We start from the raw sequence: 21466 nt of genomic DNA on the forward strand, positions 1-21466 counted from the left end.
TTTGAGGTGCTGGGCAGGCTACGGTTTTCTGGATCACACACACTGACAAGCACACACACAAACACGCACACACTGTCACACAGACAGAGCCTCTGATGAAAATCCATCAGCTCTGGCTCCCTACCCTGTAAAGTGTTACATCTGAGTCCCATCGTCGTCCCCCCCCCCCCCACACCCCATTTTATTTTCTTATGAATATTAAAGCCATCCGATCTGACCCTCTATTTGTCACATCACGCTCCGTTCCGTGTGAGTGCTCAGCCGTGTTTTAGCCTACAACCGCCGACACCATACAGCGCCACATCAAGCAGACGTAAAAGGATAACGCAGCGTAGCCAATTATACTCTCACCCATCGCTTCAAAGGGCTTTCACGGTTAAGCATGCAGCGTTTGCGGCTGACTTGCATCTAATAAATATCGGTTTAATCTCTGACACTGAAGTCTGCTGGATCTGTTTTCTGCTTTGTTTTGCTTTTACCAACTCTCTCCACTTAAACCTCATTCTCCTTCCTCCCATACACACACTCACAGACTCCCACGGCTCTTGAAAGATTTATTTTGGATCAATTTAGATACTACCTAAGGGGATCTTTTATGCAAACACAGCAACACATCTAAACTGTAGTCTCTCACAGAACGGATTTCAAGTGAACACATGTAGGCCGACACAACACCAGATGGATATATGTACGGGCGAACGGCAGAGGTGTTACAGGAAGGAAGCAACTTATTCAAACTAGAGACACATGACTATAACTATTAGGCCTAGTAGTTTAATTATTGAATTGGTTAAACACACACATTGGTTAAAATGGACCACATATGGCTCATAATAACCAAGAGTCTGTCAACCAATAACCATCCCCCCCCCCCCCCCCCCCCCCCCCCCCGTGTGTGTGTGCGTGTGTGTGTGTGTTAGAAGAATGCGTGCATCGCAGGAACGTGACAGTTGTCCTCTGGTGATTCGATGACCTAGATGATACCATCATGCTGGGAATACTCACTAGTTATTATGGGCTGTCTCATTTTACCGTTTCTTTTGGTGTTTCCCGACAACAACAACCCGATAGTTACAAAAAATCTATATGATAGTTACAATATATATATATAAAAACATATGAATAACTGCCGAATGTTGACAAAAAACATTTAAAAAAAAGAAACAAAGCAAAAAAAAGATTAATATAGCCACCAATATTTTTCCTACATTCGAAACCATCGCACTGACGCCATTTGTATACTGACAAAGCAAAGACCGCCCCAAGGTTAAAGATAAAGACTTAAATCACTGTGTATCCATTCTGATCGTGTAGCACAACCAACCTCCATTTCAAAAGAAAACCACTAACCAGGCACGACACCACAAGGTTAAACACAGAATAACCTTTAACAAGGCGCTGTGGAGACGTGGAAGAGCAGTTTGTTTTGCAGACACTCCAAGGTCAGCAGCAGAACAAGTTTCTGCAGTGACAAGTTACGGGTGAGTATTTTTTAACCTCTAGAAATGGAAGTGAGTGTAGTGTAAAAAAGTGAGACGGCGGCTCTTAAATCACCAGTTGGAGCATGATGGAAGTGAAGGTTAAAGCTGTAACGGGTTTACCCACAACCTGGAAAAGTTATTATGATGCCAGTAGTGGTAGTAGAAGTGATAGTTAAATCATTATTACTATTATAGTAATAAAATACATTCAAACCACAAATGCGTGTATTAAACAGTTGTACAAAAGTAATGAATATTATTTACATAATGACATTATTTATAGGGTTATCATTTACTGTATGCTTTTAAATGTTTTAATATAACCTTTAATTCGATATTTCTAATGGAGGGGGTCTTTGTTACATGAATAGGTAATGTTTAATGTATTGTTATTAGCATTCATAATAAACTAAATTCTGATTTATCTGGTTTGTATAAACGCAGTACAGAAATCACCACTATTATAAATAGATATTATTATCATAATATTAACAGTGAGGAAACTGGCACATAACTGAAATTAAAAGGCGGCACATGTTAAATGTTGATATTTTATGTCAAAATAGAGAAAACTGTACAGCAATGGGGCACTCTTGAGAGACCTTTGGCTCGCAACATACGAATAATACACAATAATAATAAACACAATATAAATATACACATATACATTCACACGTACAACTTACCCCTACATGGAACTCAAGTAAAAACCTCAGTCAACAGAAGTGTTCAGCCGTGTACACAGTAATTGGGCGGTCCTTCTGAAAATATATTTGTTTAAATTTACATTAATTTACATAAAAACATGGATGCACTCAAGACAAATTCAGTCATATTAACAACAATTCCATTCAATATCATTAGTTCGCAAAACACTGGCCAAAGAAATAACCATGCCCACACAAAGAAACAGACAGAGTCACACACACACATAGACAGAGACAGAGAGACTGAGAGAAGAGGGAGAGAGAATATAAGACAGAATGCGGAAAAGAGCTATGTATAAAAAAAAAAAAGAGAGCGAGATAGAGAGAGAGAGAACAATGTGTGATCGCAGCAGCAAGATTCGTCACCTGTTGTGATGAGAGAAGGACCTCAAACTCCCCATAAACAGACCTGGACTCACTCTTTCCATTTTTCCTTTCTTTAATTTATCTGTTGATTTATTTGGGGATCCTGTCATTTTTATAATATCGCACATTTTACTTTTTATAGTATAATATCTGATATGTATGTAAATATTTTGTATTTAACGTTTTATACTTATATTATACCTGACCTACTTTTTATTTCATTGTTCACCTGCTTTGGCAACGAAAATGTATATTTCTCATGCCAATAAAGCTTTTTTGAATTGATAGAGAGTGAGCGAGAGAGAGAGCGAGAGAATACTATTGAAACGAGGGAGACAGTGTGTTAGAGAGACAGAGAGACCGAGAAGGGGCGAGGGAGGGAAAAAGACAGAACATGAGACAGAGAGAGAGAGAGACACAGAGAGAGAGACACAGAGAGAGAGAGAGAGAGAGAGAGAGAGAGAGAGAGAGAGAGAGAGAGAGAGAGAGAGAGAGAGAGAGAGAGAGAGAGAGAGAGAGAGAGAGAGGCTCCAGGCTCTACAGTTCCGTCTTGGGGGTCTTGTCCGTTGGATGGTCCGCTGTGGTCGGGGCCCCCTCCCTCAGCCAGCTGTTGAACACCGCCACCGGGTTGATGTTCCAGTGTTTATGGAAGGAGATGGGCACCTGGTGGGACAGGTAGTCCCGCGCGTAGTCCTCCGGCCGGGCCTGGACGCACACACAATGCAACCTCACTTATTCAGGTTAGAATACGTTTCACCATATTGTGTATCTACATCTACACTGTGTTTTTTAGTCAAACGCACGTGGGCCTCGGTGCGTTCTATTCCTCGTACCGTCGCCGTGCCACTCAATAGTTTGGTAGCCGCAGTTAGCGTGCGTCTGCTGAGGGGTTCTGCGACCACACGGCTCTGCATGCGTGGTGTGTGTGACCGGGGCCGCGCTATGTCACAGCCGTCCTCTCCGTAGGACCGGGCTTCAGTTGAATGTTTTACAGTAAAAGCATGATGTACACCCCGGCCTCCCCCAGGGGCCACCGGGCGCCATCTGCTTCTGCCGCCGACATGAGGCCAGAGTGGTGGTCACAGGACGGAGCTCTTAGATGAGAGGACACCAGCAGAGTGGTGGCCACACACACACACACACACATTTATATATATATATATATATATAGATCAGAAGAACAAACACACACTCATACCCACACACATGTTCATGACACACACACACACACACACACACTACCTGGTGGAAGAGGGGGCTGTGCGTGACGGCCAGTCCCAGGGCGTTGAAGCACATGCCCAGCACCATGTCGTCTGGGGCGTCGTCGCTGTAACACTTACAGCCGCTCTGCAGCAGCTGCAGCACCGCCGCCCTGCTGAACACCATGCTGGACACACACACACACACACACACACACCATCACTACCATGGACCAACTCCCTGCTGAACACCATGCTGAACACACACACACACACACACACACACACACACACACACACACACACACACACCTGCTGAACACCATGCTGGACACACACACACACACACACACACACACACACACCCTGCTGAACACCATGCTGGACACACACACACACACACACACACACACACACACACACAACAGCCTAACTACCACGGACTGACTCACTCCATCCAGAGCCACCGCTGCTCCACTCACATTCATGTCACTCACAGTCTGTCATTCTGTGGCCGCGGTCCGCGGCCCAACTCCCTCCTTTCTCCTGTCCACCACCTTGGTTTGATTTCTACCGTCCATATTGTTTCTACTACGGTTATTGTCAATGTTGGCTTGTCTGTGAATTAATTTTGCAATTTATCTATTTGTACTTGTTGCTGTGGCGCCCGAATTTCCCATCTGAGGTCAATGAGTATTATCTCATCTGATCAGCGGCAGCGGCAGCTAGGGGTTAGACAGGGCATCTCGCTTGGGGGCATTGGGGATCAAGTACCTTTCTGCTAGGACTCTAACCCTCTAGTCTGGCCACTAATCAAACCCATCATTATTATCCCTGACCGTCAGAGTGGATGACTGGATGCATCCCGCTCAACGAGGCCCACAGGGAATTGGCGCCATTGGGGAATTTAACCCAGTACCTTCCGCTACACACTACACTCCCCACTCCCCACTCAATACACTGAGTCAACAGTTCATGCTAAGGCTGGACCTATGGGTGGCGCCGATTAAGCCAGACTCTAATGGCGCATTTCCACTGGTGGGTACGCTTCGGACCCAGCACGTCTCACTTCAGTAGTGAGGGTGCGGTATAGCCCAGCTCAGTTACGGCTTGCGATTCCACCGGCTTGCGATTCCGCCCGGTAGGGCGGGGTTTAAGCCGGACGGCGATAGCCACGGTAGCTACGTAAGCATTGTGATCTCATAGCAGCCCGACACAGTGTAGCCTGCTTATAAATCCAAACTTTTAGCAAACTTTTGCTAAAACTTTTGCAAACATTTTCTTCAATAAACGAAGCTTTCGCCGTTGTCCAGAAATACCTCGCGGGTACTGTGTTTGTTTGTTATTATCGCCCTGTCGCACGGAAGGGACGATTCTGTCAACCAATCAATGGACGGCGTGTGTAGCTCAAACTTGCCGGGACCCTTTCAGGCTCAGTACCCCAATGGAGGAGTGCTGCGAGACGAGAACGGCTCAGTCCGGGTCACGCCCACTTTTGGCGGTGGAAACATGAACCATGCCGCACATTTGCAGACTGAACCGACCCGCACCCTGCGGTGGATATGCGCCATTTAAGCTAAAGGTACCGGAGGTAGAGAGTCCTGTGGTGGTTTTCTTTGCTCCACCGATGCCACTGAGCCAGCAGATTTGACCAAGTTAGATGGGCCTCTGGGTTGCTATTAGCCTGGCATCTGGCTTCAGTGATGATACCGGAGGAAAAGACTCCTTCAGTGATATTTTGTCCTCCAGCAGATGAGAGGAAGCTCCAGGGCTGTCGATTAAGAAACATCAGACCATGGGCTAAATGATTCTGGGAGAACTTCTCCTGACCCAGGAAATCCCCCCCCCCCCCCGGTGGCACTCATCGCTGGCGTTTAAGGTTTTAAGAGACAACAGACTTCTTAAGTTCCTCTCTTCCCTGCTGGAGGTCCTGTCTCTCGTTCGGCTTCGTCACCAGTGGACGATAAAGAGGGTTGAGGCAGAGTTGAAGTCAAAACAGAGAGGACGTTTTTATTTTTTCTTGTGCTGTAAGATAGAAGAGTTGGTCACTTGCTGAGAGAGAGCTTCTTAAGAGAGACCATAAAGAAAAAAAACAAGTCATTACCGCTCAAAGTACAAAAAACTAAAACTAAATGGGAAACCGCTGATTGGTGCGAATTGCTTCAGTAATTAACACCCTTCAAATTGAATTAACCCAGCCCTCAACAAACTCTCAGCACAGCTGAGATCCAGTGCACCCTTCTGCCACTAGCATTCAGAGACCTTAAAATTCATCCTGGAGAGGAGGGAACACACAGTATACTTTATGCTTTGGGCTGTCATACTCATGCAGAATTCAACATACTGTATACTTTATGTTTTGGGCTGACATTCCCTACACTTCATTCAACATACTGTATACTTTATGGTTTGGACTGACAAACGCTGACTTCACTCAACACACTGTATACTTAATGCTTTGTGCTGGCATACTTGTCTAAAATTCAACATGCTGAATACTTTATGCTTTTGGCTGACAAACTCTTGACTTCATTCAACATGCTGTATGTGTTGCACTCAAGTTATAAAGGAGAACCCAAACAACTGGAATCATGTCCAGCCAATGCATCCTGGCCTAACCAGTCACTGGTGTATTCAACAGGCATCAGAGCTAAGCATTTTCATCGTCCTGGGACAGATGTGGCCCTCCCCCTGTATCGGTTTGTACCTGTATAGGTGGAGATCGATGCTCTATTTACTCTTTAGTGAGTCCTTAGGCAGATGCTAAACCATCAGATATTCGTGTCCAACATCTAAGTCAACCGTCGTCCGTCTAGTGAACCGGATCTCATCGGTCCTGGCAGTAAGCGTCTCCATCCAGTCTGGTTGGCCAGATGACCTTGTGTGTGTGATCCACAGGGTGCATGGGGCTGATCTATGTATATGTATTTAGATCTCTCTCTCTCTCTCTCTCGCTCTCTCTCTGGCGCATCTGTGTATGGCTGAGCCAAATTAAATAGGATTCTCCATAAATAACCAATCATAACTTATTCATAATGCACCGTATGTTCCCGGCTGCTCTGGACCACCCCTCCATCACCCTCCCTCCCTCCTCCACCACGACCCCCCCCCCCCCCCCCCGCACATCCTCTAATCAACCCTTTTCTTTTTTTCTGGAGGAAATATGGACCAAGCATCTGTGACGTCCTCGCTCATCGGTCTGCACACAGAAATCCAAGGGCGCAGATTGGCCTTCCATGGAGCGACGCCATTGTTTGAGATTCCTGCAGCCGGCAGCGGAAACGATCCTCGCTTGGCCAGTCGACGGCCAGCACTCATTCACTCCTTTGAAATGACTAACTCTCTGCACCGGCCACTGAAACCCTTGACATGAACGATTTTCGCTTTGTGTGACGACAACGAAAAACAGGAACGGTGGCGGGGTCGGTTCTGCAGCCGACCACACCGGCCCCCCCCCCCGGAGGCTGTCAGAGGAACTGCATCACTGCGTCACTGACAGGCGGTCAGGGCCGCTCTGGTCCGGGACTCACCCTCCTCCCCCGGTGATGTAGCTGTAGCCGCCCTGGCTGAGGCCGTAGCCGTAGCGCTCGCCCAGACACACCGGCTCCGAGGCGTCGTAGCAGCCCAGCAGCGCCCGCAGGCGGGGGAGGCTGCAGGGACACACACACACACTTTAGTATTCAGACACAGATAAAGCGAGCGGTTCCTGCGGCTATTAACCGCACAAACTAGTCCTTCTTCAGCCTAACTTGCAGGGGGAGCCCAGTGGAGATGAGATGCCAGTGTTAAAGCTACAGCGGCGGATAGCCTCCAGAATGGTAATGCCGGTACAACCGATGCTTCTACACAGGATACCCGGGGGGGGGGGGGAGCACACGCTCGCTCCACTTTAACATTGACAGTGTCAGTCAGTGAGAGCCTACCTGATGAGGGTGTCGTCGTCCACGATGATCAGCCACTTGGTCTCCGGCACGGCGCCGCTCACAAACTGTTTGAGGATGGCGAAGGTTTTCCCACAGTGGCCTGCATATCGAGAGATTATTTCAGCGGAGGAGTACATGGACAGGTATTGGCAGACGATGACAGACGATGACAAATGCCGCCGCAGGATACATTCAAAAACACAGAGAGGCAATATGTTAAATGCAATACTCACGGCTGCACGTGCACACGCGCACACACACACACACACACACACACACACACATTAATCAAACATTAGCAGGGTAATCAATAGATTCCCCAACACAGATTCTAATCTGAGTGGCTTCGAGGAGAGCTTCACAATGAAGCAACACGTCCATTGATCAAGCGGTGGTGTGGCTGGTCAGTGATCTCTGCAGCCCTGGCAGCTGCTGCAGGCGGAGCAGTCTGCCACCACCACACTGTCCTCACGGCACTCCACTGCGGTGGAACAGCAAGTTAAAGCCAATCGTTCCTCAGACCGTGACATCGCCTGATGTCCGTCGCTGACAACACCCAGGGAAAATAGGCTGCAAGTCAAAAAATAGGTAATTTTGGCTAGAGGCTGATTTGGTGAGGCACAGCCCTTAAGATTAGAGGGATTTAAGGATTTAAGGGAAACTGGGATTCAAGGGATATCGGGATTGGAGTGGGGTCGACGGTGGGGTCAAACGCAGGTCTGGTATGTGTAAAAATGTTAAACTCTACCAACAGGCTGAGTGGAAGGATCACCACAGGGCTAACACAACTCCTATTCAAAGCCCAGGCCTGGAGCCCACTGCTGGGTGGGGGAGCCCTTGCACCCCGGTCTGAGAGAGCTCCATTAGGGGCCACTCTCCTCACTGGACATATTGAAAATATGAATACTTTTATTTCATTTGATTTATTTTTTTATAAATCTATTGTATTTTATCTGCCCACCGTCTTCCATTGACATGATTTGATTGTATTTTATAATGGGTTATTTTACAAAGTGAATTGTACCTCTGGAATTTGAACTAAGGGATCTGTCCATCCACCCATCCATCCATCTAGATCCCCAAGCTGACTCATACGCTGGGGAGGACTTTTAGTCTGAACAGCTTCTGGTTTTTTCTTTTGGGTGGGTGAATACGGTTGGAGAGTCTCTAACTCATGTAGGTGACATCATGATGTCACATCATGATTCTTTATTTAAATGAAGAATATAAAACCAGGCGGAGATCAATACACTGTCAAACTGATGAGAGACCCAGCCCTTCAATCAGCTGGCCGGGTTTAATGGCGGCTGTGAACTTTAAAAAGAACCTGGATTTCCATCAGGCCTGGGTGGGACGTCTCTTCATCTTGCACCGGGGAAAAGGGCAGAGCGTTCGAGGGGACCGAAAAAAAATAAAAATGGAAAATCCCAAGGTTAAAAAATATCTCTAAAGTGAAGAAAATCCTTGTACTTTAGGATACAAAATATAGACACATCTCTCTGTCGCTCTCTCTGTCTCTCTCTCGATGGGAGAGGGCATGACGGAACAGACTGGAGGAGAGAGAATGGAACGTTCCGGGGGTCTCCGTAGAAACGAAAGCAGCAGGGGAGCTTATCCATCATGATCACATGGATCTCTCCCTCCAAACCCTGAATCTTAATACATTACTACGGGGAGCGGGAGGGGGAGATTGGGAGGGAAAACCTCAGCTGGGAGCTATCACAAAGAGAGCAGTGGGCCTGTTGTATTATTTATGTCTCCCCCCCTGTTCTCCCTTATATCGGTGCTTTCTCCCCTTGCCTGGTGTAAATAGAGGGATGCAGGACACCTTGAGCTGCTGATGGGAATAAAAGAGCAACATATTCCATCGGGCAGGTGTTCTGCTGGCAACCGGCACGCCGCTGGGAAAACATTCCTCTGTTCCCCTGCCAGCATCGCCGACAACCGCCTCCGAGCGCAAGAGATCATGAGACTGATATGACATGGAAGCTGGGCGCATCATGCTAAGAACACGCATGGAGAAAACAACTTCTGGGGATTCCATTCCTCCGAAGATGTGTCAGAGGACTGAGTGAACCTTACACTGGTGCCTTGTAAATGTTGAATTTAAACTGTCATGCTTTCTTGTCATAATGCAAAAAGTCCTGTTGTGGTGGATGATCAGCTCATTAAAAAAACTGATTATAAAAAAATATGTCAAAAAAGATATATATATATGTCAGATGAAATTAATGAGTCGATTCAACTAAATATAATTAAAGCAACCTACACACTTCGAGAGTCATTAAATGTTAGCATTTCGGATAGTTTCTACTAGAAGTCACTTTCATCAAAAGCAACTCGCAGGGGCATTCTCTTTCATTAAAGTAAATAAATGCAACCGACTTACCCCTACACCCCTTTCCCCCTGTGATAACTGATTTGTTACAGACATCTCTCCATCATGGCTTGCTTTCATTTGGTTCTGAGGTTCTGTTAATCCGTCTCGGATGCTCTTCCCTGGCAGGGGAGGTGCTGAACCCCCCAGGGCAGCACCTGGCCACGCTTGTTTCAACACAAGTTATGAATTAAGTGGATTCAGTCATTACTTCGCCTGGCGCCGTTCACAAAAACAGCCCAAGCTGCCAAGACTCGTCTCCTAAATGTTATCTGCGAGAGTGTTTGGCCTGTGATATATGACCGCTAATGGATAAAGTCTAACAAAGGGAAATGTCGTTTTGAGGTGTAACAGTGCAAAACCAACTGACGTAATAATCTTCCTTTAAACAAACATGTTCAACCTCAGATGCACCTTGATATGTTCAAAGGATTTATATACTAAATTAAATCCTATAATATGCATATAATATTAAGCAAAATAAGTACACTTTAAAGAATAAATTGGAAAAGATTTTGACATCTGCAGTCATATAAGTGGGGGGAGGGTATATATATGGTGTATACATCCCCTCAAGGCTCGCTCATGTGAGCCCGACATAAGGAGGAAATATACAAGCACATAATCATATGTAATCTAATACAGCTACTTATATGGAGCTACACTCCCCACATAGCTTGGGAAACCAAGACCTACATGAACAACACACACTATTTTCTCCAACTGGTGTTTAGTCTTTGTGAGGAAACTATCTTTTGTCAGCTGCGGTTTCCTTTGTAATGCTCCTTTCAATATTTGCAACAGCCTTGCATCACTGTTTGTATTTAATCTTTCAATTTCTTCACAATGAGATAACCCTCTTTCCAAACCCACTTGTGAACATGCATATAATTGGCAAAAAAACCTATGGTATCAAAAATACCCCATGTGGGTGCAGATTTTACACTCACGATACAACATTTAAGTAAAGCAAACAAAAGCACTACCATGTAAATAGATTAACTGCCCCCCCCCCCCCGATACCACGGACAGAGATGGAGGGGCGTAGGCATCCAGGGAACAGTTTGACAAAGTGCCTAGCGCTACCTGTTTGTCTTAGCTAAATGTCAGTGGCTCGCGTGCGCGCTATCCGGCGGGGTGCTATTAATGGATGCTCCGCTGGGGTTGTGAATTCGGTGCGCATCTTCATCACGTATTCTATCTTAAGCGCGCCGGAACACACAGCGGACCACAGAGAGCTGCTGCTGCCACAGGTGTGCCGGTAGCAGTAACCCTGAGCATCACGCATCGCGGAACGCACGTCGAGCAAAACCAACGCACCGTATCCATAGGGGATTTTGGGCCGTGGTGATCAGAGGCAGAAGAGTGAAACTGTGAAGCAGGCGGTGGATTGATGGCTGAACACGCCAGTGTGTGGTATACCATTACGCCTCGTATCGACCCCGGTTTCGATTCCCACCTGTGGTCCTGTGCCATGTGTCGTTACCTCTCTCTTTCAACCCTCTGTTCTGTCTGTCTACAACGTGAAAAGAGAATAGAACTGTGAACTAATTCTTTTTTTTGGGGTTCAAGTAAACTCGGTGGAAACGCTGCTAATTCAAAGGGGGCAGAAAGTCAGCGTTTAGGGGAAACAAATGGGAGAGGCAGCCGTTATTAAATCTGCACTAATCTACATTTTTTTGGACTTTTATGCAAAAGGTGACCTTGTGCCTCAATCAAAACGTCCTCCGGCGCCTTCCGTCTCCCAGCCACCAGCTGCTGCCCAATAGCCTCCCAACGCACCCGCATGCGAGCCGGTCCGCCTTCCGCCTGCCGCATGGGCCCCCTGCCCTTCAGATGTCACAAATCAATTAATGGCGCCGTTGTGTGGACGATAATGTGGCGAGCCATTCAGTCAGAGCAACAATCAAACCAGCAAATCAGAGGAGCAGCGCAAGCACTCCTGTGCCCTTTGAAACCCAAACGCCCCGCTTGCAACTCTCCTTCCAAGAGGGAGGCCGTTCGTTTTTTCCACAGTGACTCCCCAGCTCTGCACTGGAGCTGAACCAAAGACACTAGTCGAGTGAAAGTAGTCAGCATTCTCCTGCAGCGTGTCACACACGCAGTGTGAAGCCCACGTAAAACCATAATTACACTTGACATGCCTCCACAACATGTTCAAGACGTCATCCCTCTTCACTGCTGAAATACACACACACACACACACACACACACACACACACACACACACACACACACACACACACACACACACACACACACACACACACACACACGGCCTGTCTTTGTAACTTCCCTGTTTGCGGTCAGAAAGCCTGCGTTATAGTATTATGTTGATGATCCTGGAGTTGAATAACGCACGCCCGGGGCCGCGGAGTGGCCATCTTGATTGAATTAGAGGAGATCAAATTAGATAAAGTTTATTAAAGCCTGTGGCATCGCGGGTCACGCAGCATACGGAGAGACCGGGGATAGGATGAACACTCACATCAGACGGCGATGGTTTACACACCGTGCCAAGGGCAGACAAATATAATACAACTACGACGGGAGGAATTCATTTCATATGCTTTAGGCTGGTGGAGTAGAAATCTGAATGAAATGGGGAATAATGTGTTCCCTGATCGGATGTTCTTGCCAGGACCCTTATGATCAAATTCCAAACAGACCCGTGGAAATTAAGTACATTTGAAACCATATGCATTACCTCAAAATACACAGACACACAAAGGCTTTCATAAAATAAATATGCTATGTGAATACACAACATATTCTCCCACAGGTGAAACAACAACAAGTGTCAAATTAAAACTGGAAGCTGGATGTTTGTTTGTTGTTCAGGGTCGGAGCAGCACTCACCTCGCTCAGTGTTGGGCACCCCGAGGTTGATGGTGGGTATGGAGGGGTCTGCATGGTCACTGTAGTACTCCAAGAAGGACGCCTCTTCCTCCCAGGTCTTCTTCACCACCGGGACTACAACCCAGGGAAGACGGTGTGAGATGTCAGACACACAGTGAACACCACTGTGGAGTGTGTGTGGATGACGGCTGGTTTAAGCAGCCTCACCTGGCCGAGTCTGAGTGGACTCTAGGGCTGGGTGAGGTTTCACCCGCTGCACATTGAGTAACCAGTGTGAAACAGTTTAAACCAGCCGTCACCAAACACACTCAGGGAGGTCTCCTGCATGGCAACATGGAGCAGCAGGTCATGTATTGTGGTCTACAGCAGTCACCTAGGTGGTGTGTAGCATGGACATTGATACAACCACATTCCAGTCCTGGTCTCAGGAGACCATTCAGACAATCACGTTTGAGTTCAGCATTTAATATCAGTCTGGCTTTGGCTGTGAAACAATTTATTTAAAACAACTTTTCATTGTTCAAAAAGCCCCAGCTAATAGTAATGAGTCACTGACTGATCTGCAGAGAGAAACGTAATGTAGAATGTAAATGTGAACTGAATGTGAGGTTAGGAGGGTCTCACATGGCTACATCGGTCCAGTGACCAGAGTGGAGACCACAAGAGTCCACATCAGTCCAGTGGACAGAACGACATTCACAGCCTTTCATGCCATTCCCGGGTTCCGTTAAAATGATGATCACAGCATGAATCAATCATCTGCGGTCATTTTAACAGAAAGCTATTTTCAAATGTGATGGCATTCTACTTGGCAGACTAGAAGCAATTCCACAGCACATCAGGAAGTGAGTGTGTGCATTATTGAAGAATTGATCCATCTATTTTGTGATTTACAATCGCTCTTGTGACATTTCTCTATGGAACCTCTTGAATTCTTTAAAACACAAATGGGTTTCCAACATTATCGGGTAAGAATGAAATTAAAAAATAATTATATGCAATTTAAATATCCTTCCAAACTCTATAATGTATGTAGCCATCCATCTTTCTATGTATTATCTAATAATACATTTGTTGTTTTAATTCAGAGTATTTAAACATTGCCAAGAATGGTTAAAAAATATTTTAATGTAAATGTATGTACTAATCCACTAAATAGTAATCCAACATTCACAGCAGTTATAGTACACTGTTGATGCCAACAATGCATATAAATTAAAACTTACTTAATCAGTTTTTTTACTCCCAAGGCGAAGTTGACTATCCATTTTAATTTCTCCCTTTCTATTTTATTCAGGGAAGAGCAGCACATAAATTACCATTTAGAAGATAAGGAAGCATTAATGAAGTCATTAGGAGAAATAGCATTCGTGATCTGAGGATTTCTCAAAGTCTGTGTCTCATGGGATGGAAGTTACGCCTCGGTAAATCCATTTAAGTCTGCTTTAAATGCAAGAGGGTATTGTAAAGTACAGGGTGTTGTAATTTCCGGATAATTACCGTCGTTGTGTTTTATTTGATATTATCTCGACGTGGTATTAAAAATTGTAACACTCACAAGATTTTTTCCCCTTTCTCTCGCTCAGCCATTTCGATTCAGCCCCAAGTCGCTTTTACAACACGAGTACTTCAGATAATTAAACAGTCCTATTAGAACAAAACATACTTCATCAAGCACCGAGAGCTCCAACACATTTCACAATACATTCCCCCGGATAAGCACCTCACTAATCAAATCGGTCTTCCCGAACACTAATGAGAAACCACTTTTAGCCCAGTCATACAAATCCTTGCCGCATCCACCGCGATAAGAATAGGAGGGAGAGAAGGCGTTAAGTCTTCAGCGTGTGTCGTGTCTGGGCAGGTGTCTCGTGAAGGGATGGAGGTGTTTTAGCGTAGGTGCACTGCTTACCTCTCTCGGCGTGAAACTTCTTACAGGTTTTCACGGCCACAAACACATCTTCCTTACCCACGGCCTCTCCCTTTACGGAGAAAAAAACACAAGAAGAGAACTAAGACGAACGAGCAAAGAGAAGTGCTTATTTAAAGTTGCGATGGGTAATGTTTCAACTAGCTTGTAGCCTAAATGGACCCGGACATACCTGTAGTCCGTGCTGATCGATAAGGATTTCAATAATGTCATCAATGAAATCACATCTTATAACATCGGTACATTCTGCTCTTACTTTCCTCTTTGTTTACAACACAACACACGACTCTAGAGAGGATGCTTTGTTATCTTAGCATGGCTGTCTTACTTGCAAGCCATGGCGTATCATTTTACAGACTAAATAACTAAATATAATTCAGAAAACTATAAAGAAACCTCACCGTCTGACACTTGGCTAACCGATGCCGTTGTAGATTAGATGGTTTTGGAAGTGCCTTTGGGCAACTTACTGGCTGGTGAAGGCCACTGTAGCTTCTCCTACATCTTGGCAAAGGAGGGCTGAGCCCCCTTTAATGCTATCCATATTCCTCCTTATTACAGTTGTGCCGCAAGTTAGGTTTTGTTGTGTACCTTGTGTTGTGGTAATAGCCCACTGCTACCTGTTTAAAAAGCCTTATGAATATGTATAATTTCCACTGGAGGAATGAAAGGCTGGCCACCCTGCTGTGTGAAAGAAATTTCCAAATTTCTTCTTTGCCAAATTGAGTGTACAGTGCATGATTCATCTTTTAAAGTTTCACCAGTCGAGGTTAGCGCACCGAGGGGTAAACAACAAGCCAGAAATGGTTCAGCTCCATCATATCACTTCAAGAAAAACAAGTATTTTGTCACGTGAACATACAACCCACACATACTTTACCAAAGTGCAAAAAAATGACGTTCAAAGAAAACGTACTCTAGGCATAAACTACACACCAAAGAAACATTAAATTCAAAACTGGCCTACACAACCACATCAACCACTTCTGTCAGCGCTGCACACATTGCCGTTCTAAAACCACCCCCCCCATTGGTCCGCCCCGCTCCGCATGCTGAGTGTCTGGGGTGCGAGGGCGGTACCCACACATGCCGGGGCGGGGGTGCTGAGCGTGGTGGTGCAGTGGGGCGCCCGGGGAGAGTCCTGCAGCTCGGTGCACAGCTCGGGCACGCCGGTGAGCCGGAGGCCCTCGCCCTGGTCCCAGATGTACAAGGCCACCTGGAATCACGGAGAGAGCGCCGTCGGTCACAGTGTGGGGGCGGAATGCCAGTGTCTATTTCAGGGTCTGCTCCGATAATCGCGGTGTGGTTAGTGTCGCCGGAGGAAGCACAATGCGGCGGGCATCGCTGATTCTGGATTGTGGAGGAAAAACGGCGGCCGTGTGGTGAGAGAAGTGGGGTGAATGAGGGGTGGAGGAGGGAGGTAAATGGGTGCTGCGTACACACGAGCGGTTTGCCTCCTCTGAGCAGTAGGAGAAAAATAGAAAAGGGACAAGAAGAGAGTTAGGCTTTTGTGGGGAAAATGAAGAGAGATGAGTCCCTGCAAGAGAGTGCATAACAAAGATAGTTTGAAGCAGCCTTCCTATTCTTCTTCCCATGGCCAGAGAGCGTCACTTGAGTTATTTCTGTGTGCGCACACGTCTCTGTGCAGCCACACATTTTCATTCCCGGTGATGGAACCAAAGCAGACTGACTGAATGCAACACCGGGAGTTTAATGTGGAATTAATACTGTAATAAAACAGTGAGGACATTCACATGAGTGCTGTAATATAAACAACCTACCATGGCTGCTTACTCAAATGTAATATCTACTGATCAAGGAGCAGGTAGGGATTAGGCTTCTTGCTTAAAGACAGCCTAGTCACTCTACTGATTCCTGCCCGTTTTAACCAACCTTTCTTTCTTGGTACATCCCAACCAAGAGTTATGCCTTGCGTCTCCTCTTAACATTTCTTCCCCTGAGCAGGTAATTATTTTTGCATTCACATTTCTATACATCTTCCCTCGGCACCTCAGAGTCTTTTGCATGCAGATGAGCCTCGTCTTTTATTATTATAATGCTTCAGTCTCCGTCCAATGGGATCCCTGGTACGGTGGCCGAGTGAGATCTCGCAGTATCCCTGTGGTGGGGTAACAACCCCGACGACGCACCACCACAATTCTGGAGAGTAATGAGATTTGTGCTTTAAGGGGAAGATGAATTTCATGCTCTACTCAACTCACAAATGAAAAAGGGGAGAAGGTACGCTGGAGTGGCCGTGAGGCAGAGCAGAAGATGCAGAAGATACAGACGGGAAATGGGGGGGAAAAAAGAGCAAGATCATTGGGAATTGTGACAGGAGCGTCCGTCTTGATTTACCTCGTGCTTCAAGTCGATGGTGAAGTCAGACTTCAGCGGCTCATCTCGGATCCTGTCTGCGAGTCTGGAACAACGCAATGCACAGAAGCTCCTCAGAGGGTAGGTATTTAACAACGAGAGCAAATAGCTTGAGGCTATTTGGGTGGTTTATAGTTTATAATTGGGTGAACTTGAGATACGTCATTGATGAGCAGGTAAGGGGGGGCGGGGCAGCTGACAGGATAGGCCGTGGATATTGGGGTTGGAACCCAGAAGCTTTGTGCTGCGAGTCCAACCCTAATCCACCAGTCCATCCGGGCCGCGTGGCACGTACCTCTGAACGAGTGAGACGCTCAGAGCCCAGCCGGCGCTGAAGTCGGGGTATTTGAACTGCGGTGGGTTCTCAGCGAAGGCGTAGTGATGGATGATGGTGGACTCTTCGTCGTGGAGGGGCTTCCCGAGGAACCACTCCTGTTGAAGGGGACAGCGCGTCAACGTTAAGCCCCCCCTAGCTGCCCGTCTTAATCCTGATCGTCGTGTGTTTGGAGTGACCCCTTGGGTGAAATCACTGATGGTGTGATAGAGTGCTTTGAATGTGTTGACGTGGAAAGACGCGCTCGGTGAGCGATTATGCTTTGGGAGCAATTTTACCCAAACAAACAGTTAGTCAGTAATAGCAGATGTTTTGCAAATAAATCAAAAAGGCAGGATTAACCTCGATCCAGTTTCAACTTATGCTATTCTTATTTGCTTCCCGTTTTATTTGGGGTTTAAGTGTGGTTAACGCATATGACCAGCAACAGAACACAGAACACAGCTCTAAAGAAGAGTCCAAATGCATGTGGTTAAAAAAACAGCATCTTCTACAATGCTTGATTAGGAGCTAAACAGCGATCTCCCCCAGGCCGGGTCAATTCATCACAACCTCTGACAACAACACAGAGACAGAGACAGAGAAAGAGACTGGTGTGATGGATGTGTGTGACACGTCTCCCATCCAGGTGATGGAACACCGACCCGGGGCGGTTGCCGTTGTAATGCACCTGACCCGCTCTCTCAGAACCGCTCTGTGACAAGGGGCTGTGATGAGCTTTGAGCTCTGCAGAAGATTAGTTGTCAGTATCGGTCACGGGAGTTCAGACAAGGGGAGGTCCAGACAACAGGAGGTCTGGGAGGGAGTGAATGCCTAATGGCCGGAGGACAAAGGGGACTCACCTTGGTGCCGTCGAACTTTGCCAGCACTCCGAGGAGCTCCCCCACCTTCACATTGGTGTCCTCCTCCAGAAACACCAGCCATGAAGAGTTTTTACCAAAGGTTTTGGAAAAGCTTTGGGAGACACAAAACACAAACGGTTCCAACACATTTGTACCCTAACCCTAGCCATTAACTTAAGACTTAAGACTGATTGCTTTCCCAGGAACGATCTAGCTCCATGGGATAAGATCTAGCTCCATGGGATATGATCAATATGATCCCATATCATGGGATATGATCGAGCTCCATGGGATATGAGCCTGCTCCGAGGTGGAATGTGGACATGAGGGTCCGACCCCAGAACCTTTCGGCTGGGAGAATAACACCCTACATACGACCACCCGGGTCCCTCCCACATCGATACTCTCGGCCTCAGAGGCATCCAGAGTACGAACACTAAAGCATGTACTGCTTTACCTACACTGTGGGGAGGCTGCGGCTCAGGCTTGCTTCTGTGAGTCACCGTCTAATGGAGGGCCATGACTGGGTCCGTAATATAGGGGAACGCAAACGTTTACAGAAAACAAGCGTTTGAGCAGACCCGTTCTCTCTTGTTGAACTGCAATAGATTGAATTAGCTTCCCATCATCCAAATACTTCAGATGTGAGCGATGATGTCATTTTGAGGTAAAATATAACTTGAGATGATTTATTGGCCAATAAAAAAGAAAAACTGTTGAGCGGATAAGCCGAATACAGTCATGGCTGATTAATTTATTCCTTAATATATCATTTCACTTTGGTGCAACGAAAAACACAGAGACAAAAATACTGGCAAACAAATACTACTGCCATAACTACTGCACTGGGCTCAGGGCAGAACCTCTGCTCATTAAAACCAAGAGGCAGGCTTAATAAGTGTGTGTGTGTGTGTGTGTGTGTGTGTGTGTGTGTGTGTGTGTGTGTGTGTGTGTGTGTGTGTGTGTGTGTGTGTGTGTGTGTGTGAGAGAGTGTTGGGTCGAAGCGTGAGTCACATCTGCATGACTCCTGCGCTCCGTGGGCCACTTACTGAGGCAGCAGTGGCAGAATGCTCCAGTCACCCTCATTATCTGACAGACTGTGAAGAAACAGGACCACAGGTGGATCCTGAAAAAGACAAGCAGACCAGAAAACATTTGTTAATCAACTGCACAATGGCCGTGCCAAGCTGAGCGCGATGAGCGACAAGCCTTTCCCAGCACCACAGGCTGGCAGAGACGGCTCACTGCTGGTTACACCGTCCCACCGCCAGGGGAGCACACGTGTGAATGCGGGGGCGGCGGTCGCTACGGCACTGTTCAGCCGGCTCTTAAGGCAGGGATTGGTCAAAAGGAACCGATAGGGGAACGGGTGTCTGCGACTACGATGCTGGCACAGGTGTAGAGTGTAACATCAACATGTTAACGGTGTTATTCATGAGCAGTAGGCCGTGCAGCGACGTGCACTGGGATGTGTGAAACGGCTGTGATTGCTTAATGAATTAACACAATGCACAACAAATAGGAGTCTAGATTCGTATACTTTCAGAGTTGTCAATGCATAGTGCCACAGCTTCCTGGTTCAAGCCACCACTCCACATTAAAAGTCTCCTCCTGCAACAGTGAGTTCAGAGGGAAAGTAAACACGGCTCCAATTAAAATAAAACACAATGTATCGTGTGCGTGCGTAACATCCAATCAAGTGTCCCACATTTCTAACAGAGGCAGCAAAAAGAAACGCTCATCAGTGGTGAACAAATGAGCTTCCAACAGTTGCATTGGAGAGAGATAATTCTGGCAAGTGGAGGGGGGGGAAGGAGGAGAAGTAGGGCCGGGGAGGGGGGGGGGGGCTGTCAGGGAGAGTTATGAGGGGAGGGCGGGGATGTTTCACACTAGGGGGAAAACAATGCAGCCGAGTGTAAGAGCTCACTGTTCATCAAGCCATGCTTCACTCAGGCAGCGCGTCGAGGGGATACCCGCAGCCCGTTAGGATCAGCAGATGGGTTTGGACGCTGGTTGGAGCCCTCTTCTTGGAGCCCTCTTTCCTATCCCGCATCGGATAGGAATTAGATTCACTAGATAGTGGCGTATTCACACCTGTAAACACTTGATGCGATTTGCATTTTTGCATTTTGTTATCATATCAGCTGCAATAAACATGGAATTTACGTTGCTTTGATATATATTTGGATAAAAAAATAGATTTGGATATGTGAATTGGTTTATAGTTATTGCAATAGTTTAGCTCTACGGTTACCCCCGTTTCTGAGAGGGGGGGCATTGCCACAGCCGGGATGTGTGGCCTATATTTTCCACCACAACAAGGGAAGCCACACCCACCGGCACACCTGACCAATCAGGCCCTAGAATAGTCTCAATACGTTCCATTTTCATTCCAACGTTTCATTTTAGAAAAGGTTTTAATCTGTCATCTGGGAAAGTAGTCAAAATAAGGCTTTCCCCAGACAAGGGATATTCTCCAAACTCCAGCCAATCTACCACAAATATTGACAGAATGACAGTTATACAGTTGTACATTCATAATTCAGAAGCCTATTGGCACTTTGGCAGCGTTATAAATAAAACCTCTGCAAGGGCCATTCCCAGTTGTACTTGTTAAAACAAGAATACCACGCGGTTGCCCTCTTCCTACAGCTGAAGGTTTGTGTAAATATTTATATGTGGCATATTTAATCTGGCTGAGACAGATAAGTTATTTACTGGGGATCAAGAGCACACCTTCCCACTCCTGTGGTCCTTCTGACTCTGGAAAAGCTCCTTAAAAATGTCCTCCTGAGCTTCCACAGCTTACCCGACTTGCCTTATTGAAAGTATAATACCTGATATCATGAATGTACACACAAATACGTATATCCAGTGAATTCTACGGCTGATAGATGAGAAGCTTTGTTCAGCAGAAATGTGTCCAGTATTCATTATAAATAAAAGCTTCCAAAGACACAGACACACAGAGAGAGAGAGAGAGAGAGAGAGAGAGAGAGAGAGAGAGAGAGAGAGAGAGAGAGAGAGAGAGAGAGAGAGAGAGAGAGAGAGAGAGAGAGAAAGAAAGAAAGA

The 21466-nt window shown here is 46.5% G+C and overlaps 1 protein-coding gene across 1 annotated transcript in view; it reads right to left on the reverse strand.

Moving 5' to 3' along the window:
* Nucleotides 1-2999: 2999 nt before the first annotated feature.
* b3glcta (beta 3-glucosyltransferase a) overlaps nucleotides 3000-21466 on the reverse strand; it is a 46257-nt gene continuing 27790 nt past the window's right edge. The window contains exons 5-15 of the mRNA XM_084466300.1: nucleotides 19444-19520; nucleotides 18395-18506; nucleotides 17514-17650; nucleotides 17201-17264; nucleotides 15927-16058; nucleotides 14825-14894; nucleotides 12913-13026; nucleotides 7677-7776; nucleotides 7284-7403; nucleotides 3797-3941; nucleotides 3000-3259 (exon numbers count right to left, since the gene is read on the reverse strand). Coding sequence (XP_084322426.1) covers nucleotides 3092-3259; nucleotides 3797-3941; nucleotides 7284-7403; nucleotides 7677-7776; nucleotides 12913-13026; nucleotides 14825-14894; nucleotides 15927-16058; nucleotides 17201-17264; nucleotides 17514-17650; nucleotides 18395-18506; nucleotides 19444-19520 — 1239 coding nt within the window. The 3' untranslated portion in view covers nucleotides 3000-3091. The remainder of the gene's footprint in view (nucleotides 3260-3796; nucleotides 3942-7283; nucleotides 7404-7676; nucleotides 7777-12912; nucleotides 13027-14824; nucleotides 14895-15926; nucleotides 16059-17200; nucleotides 17265-17513; nucleotides 17651-18394; nucleotides 18507-19443; nucleotides 19521-21466) is intronic.

The sequence above is a fragment of the Micromesistius poutassou genome, assembly GCF_964030765.1.
Source record: "Micromesistius poutassou genome assembly, chromosome: 4".
Classification (NCBI taxonomy): domain Eukaryota; kingdom Metazoa; phylum Chordata; class Actinopteri; order Gadiformes; family Gadidae; genus Micromesistius; species Micromesistius poutassou.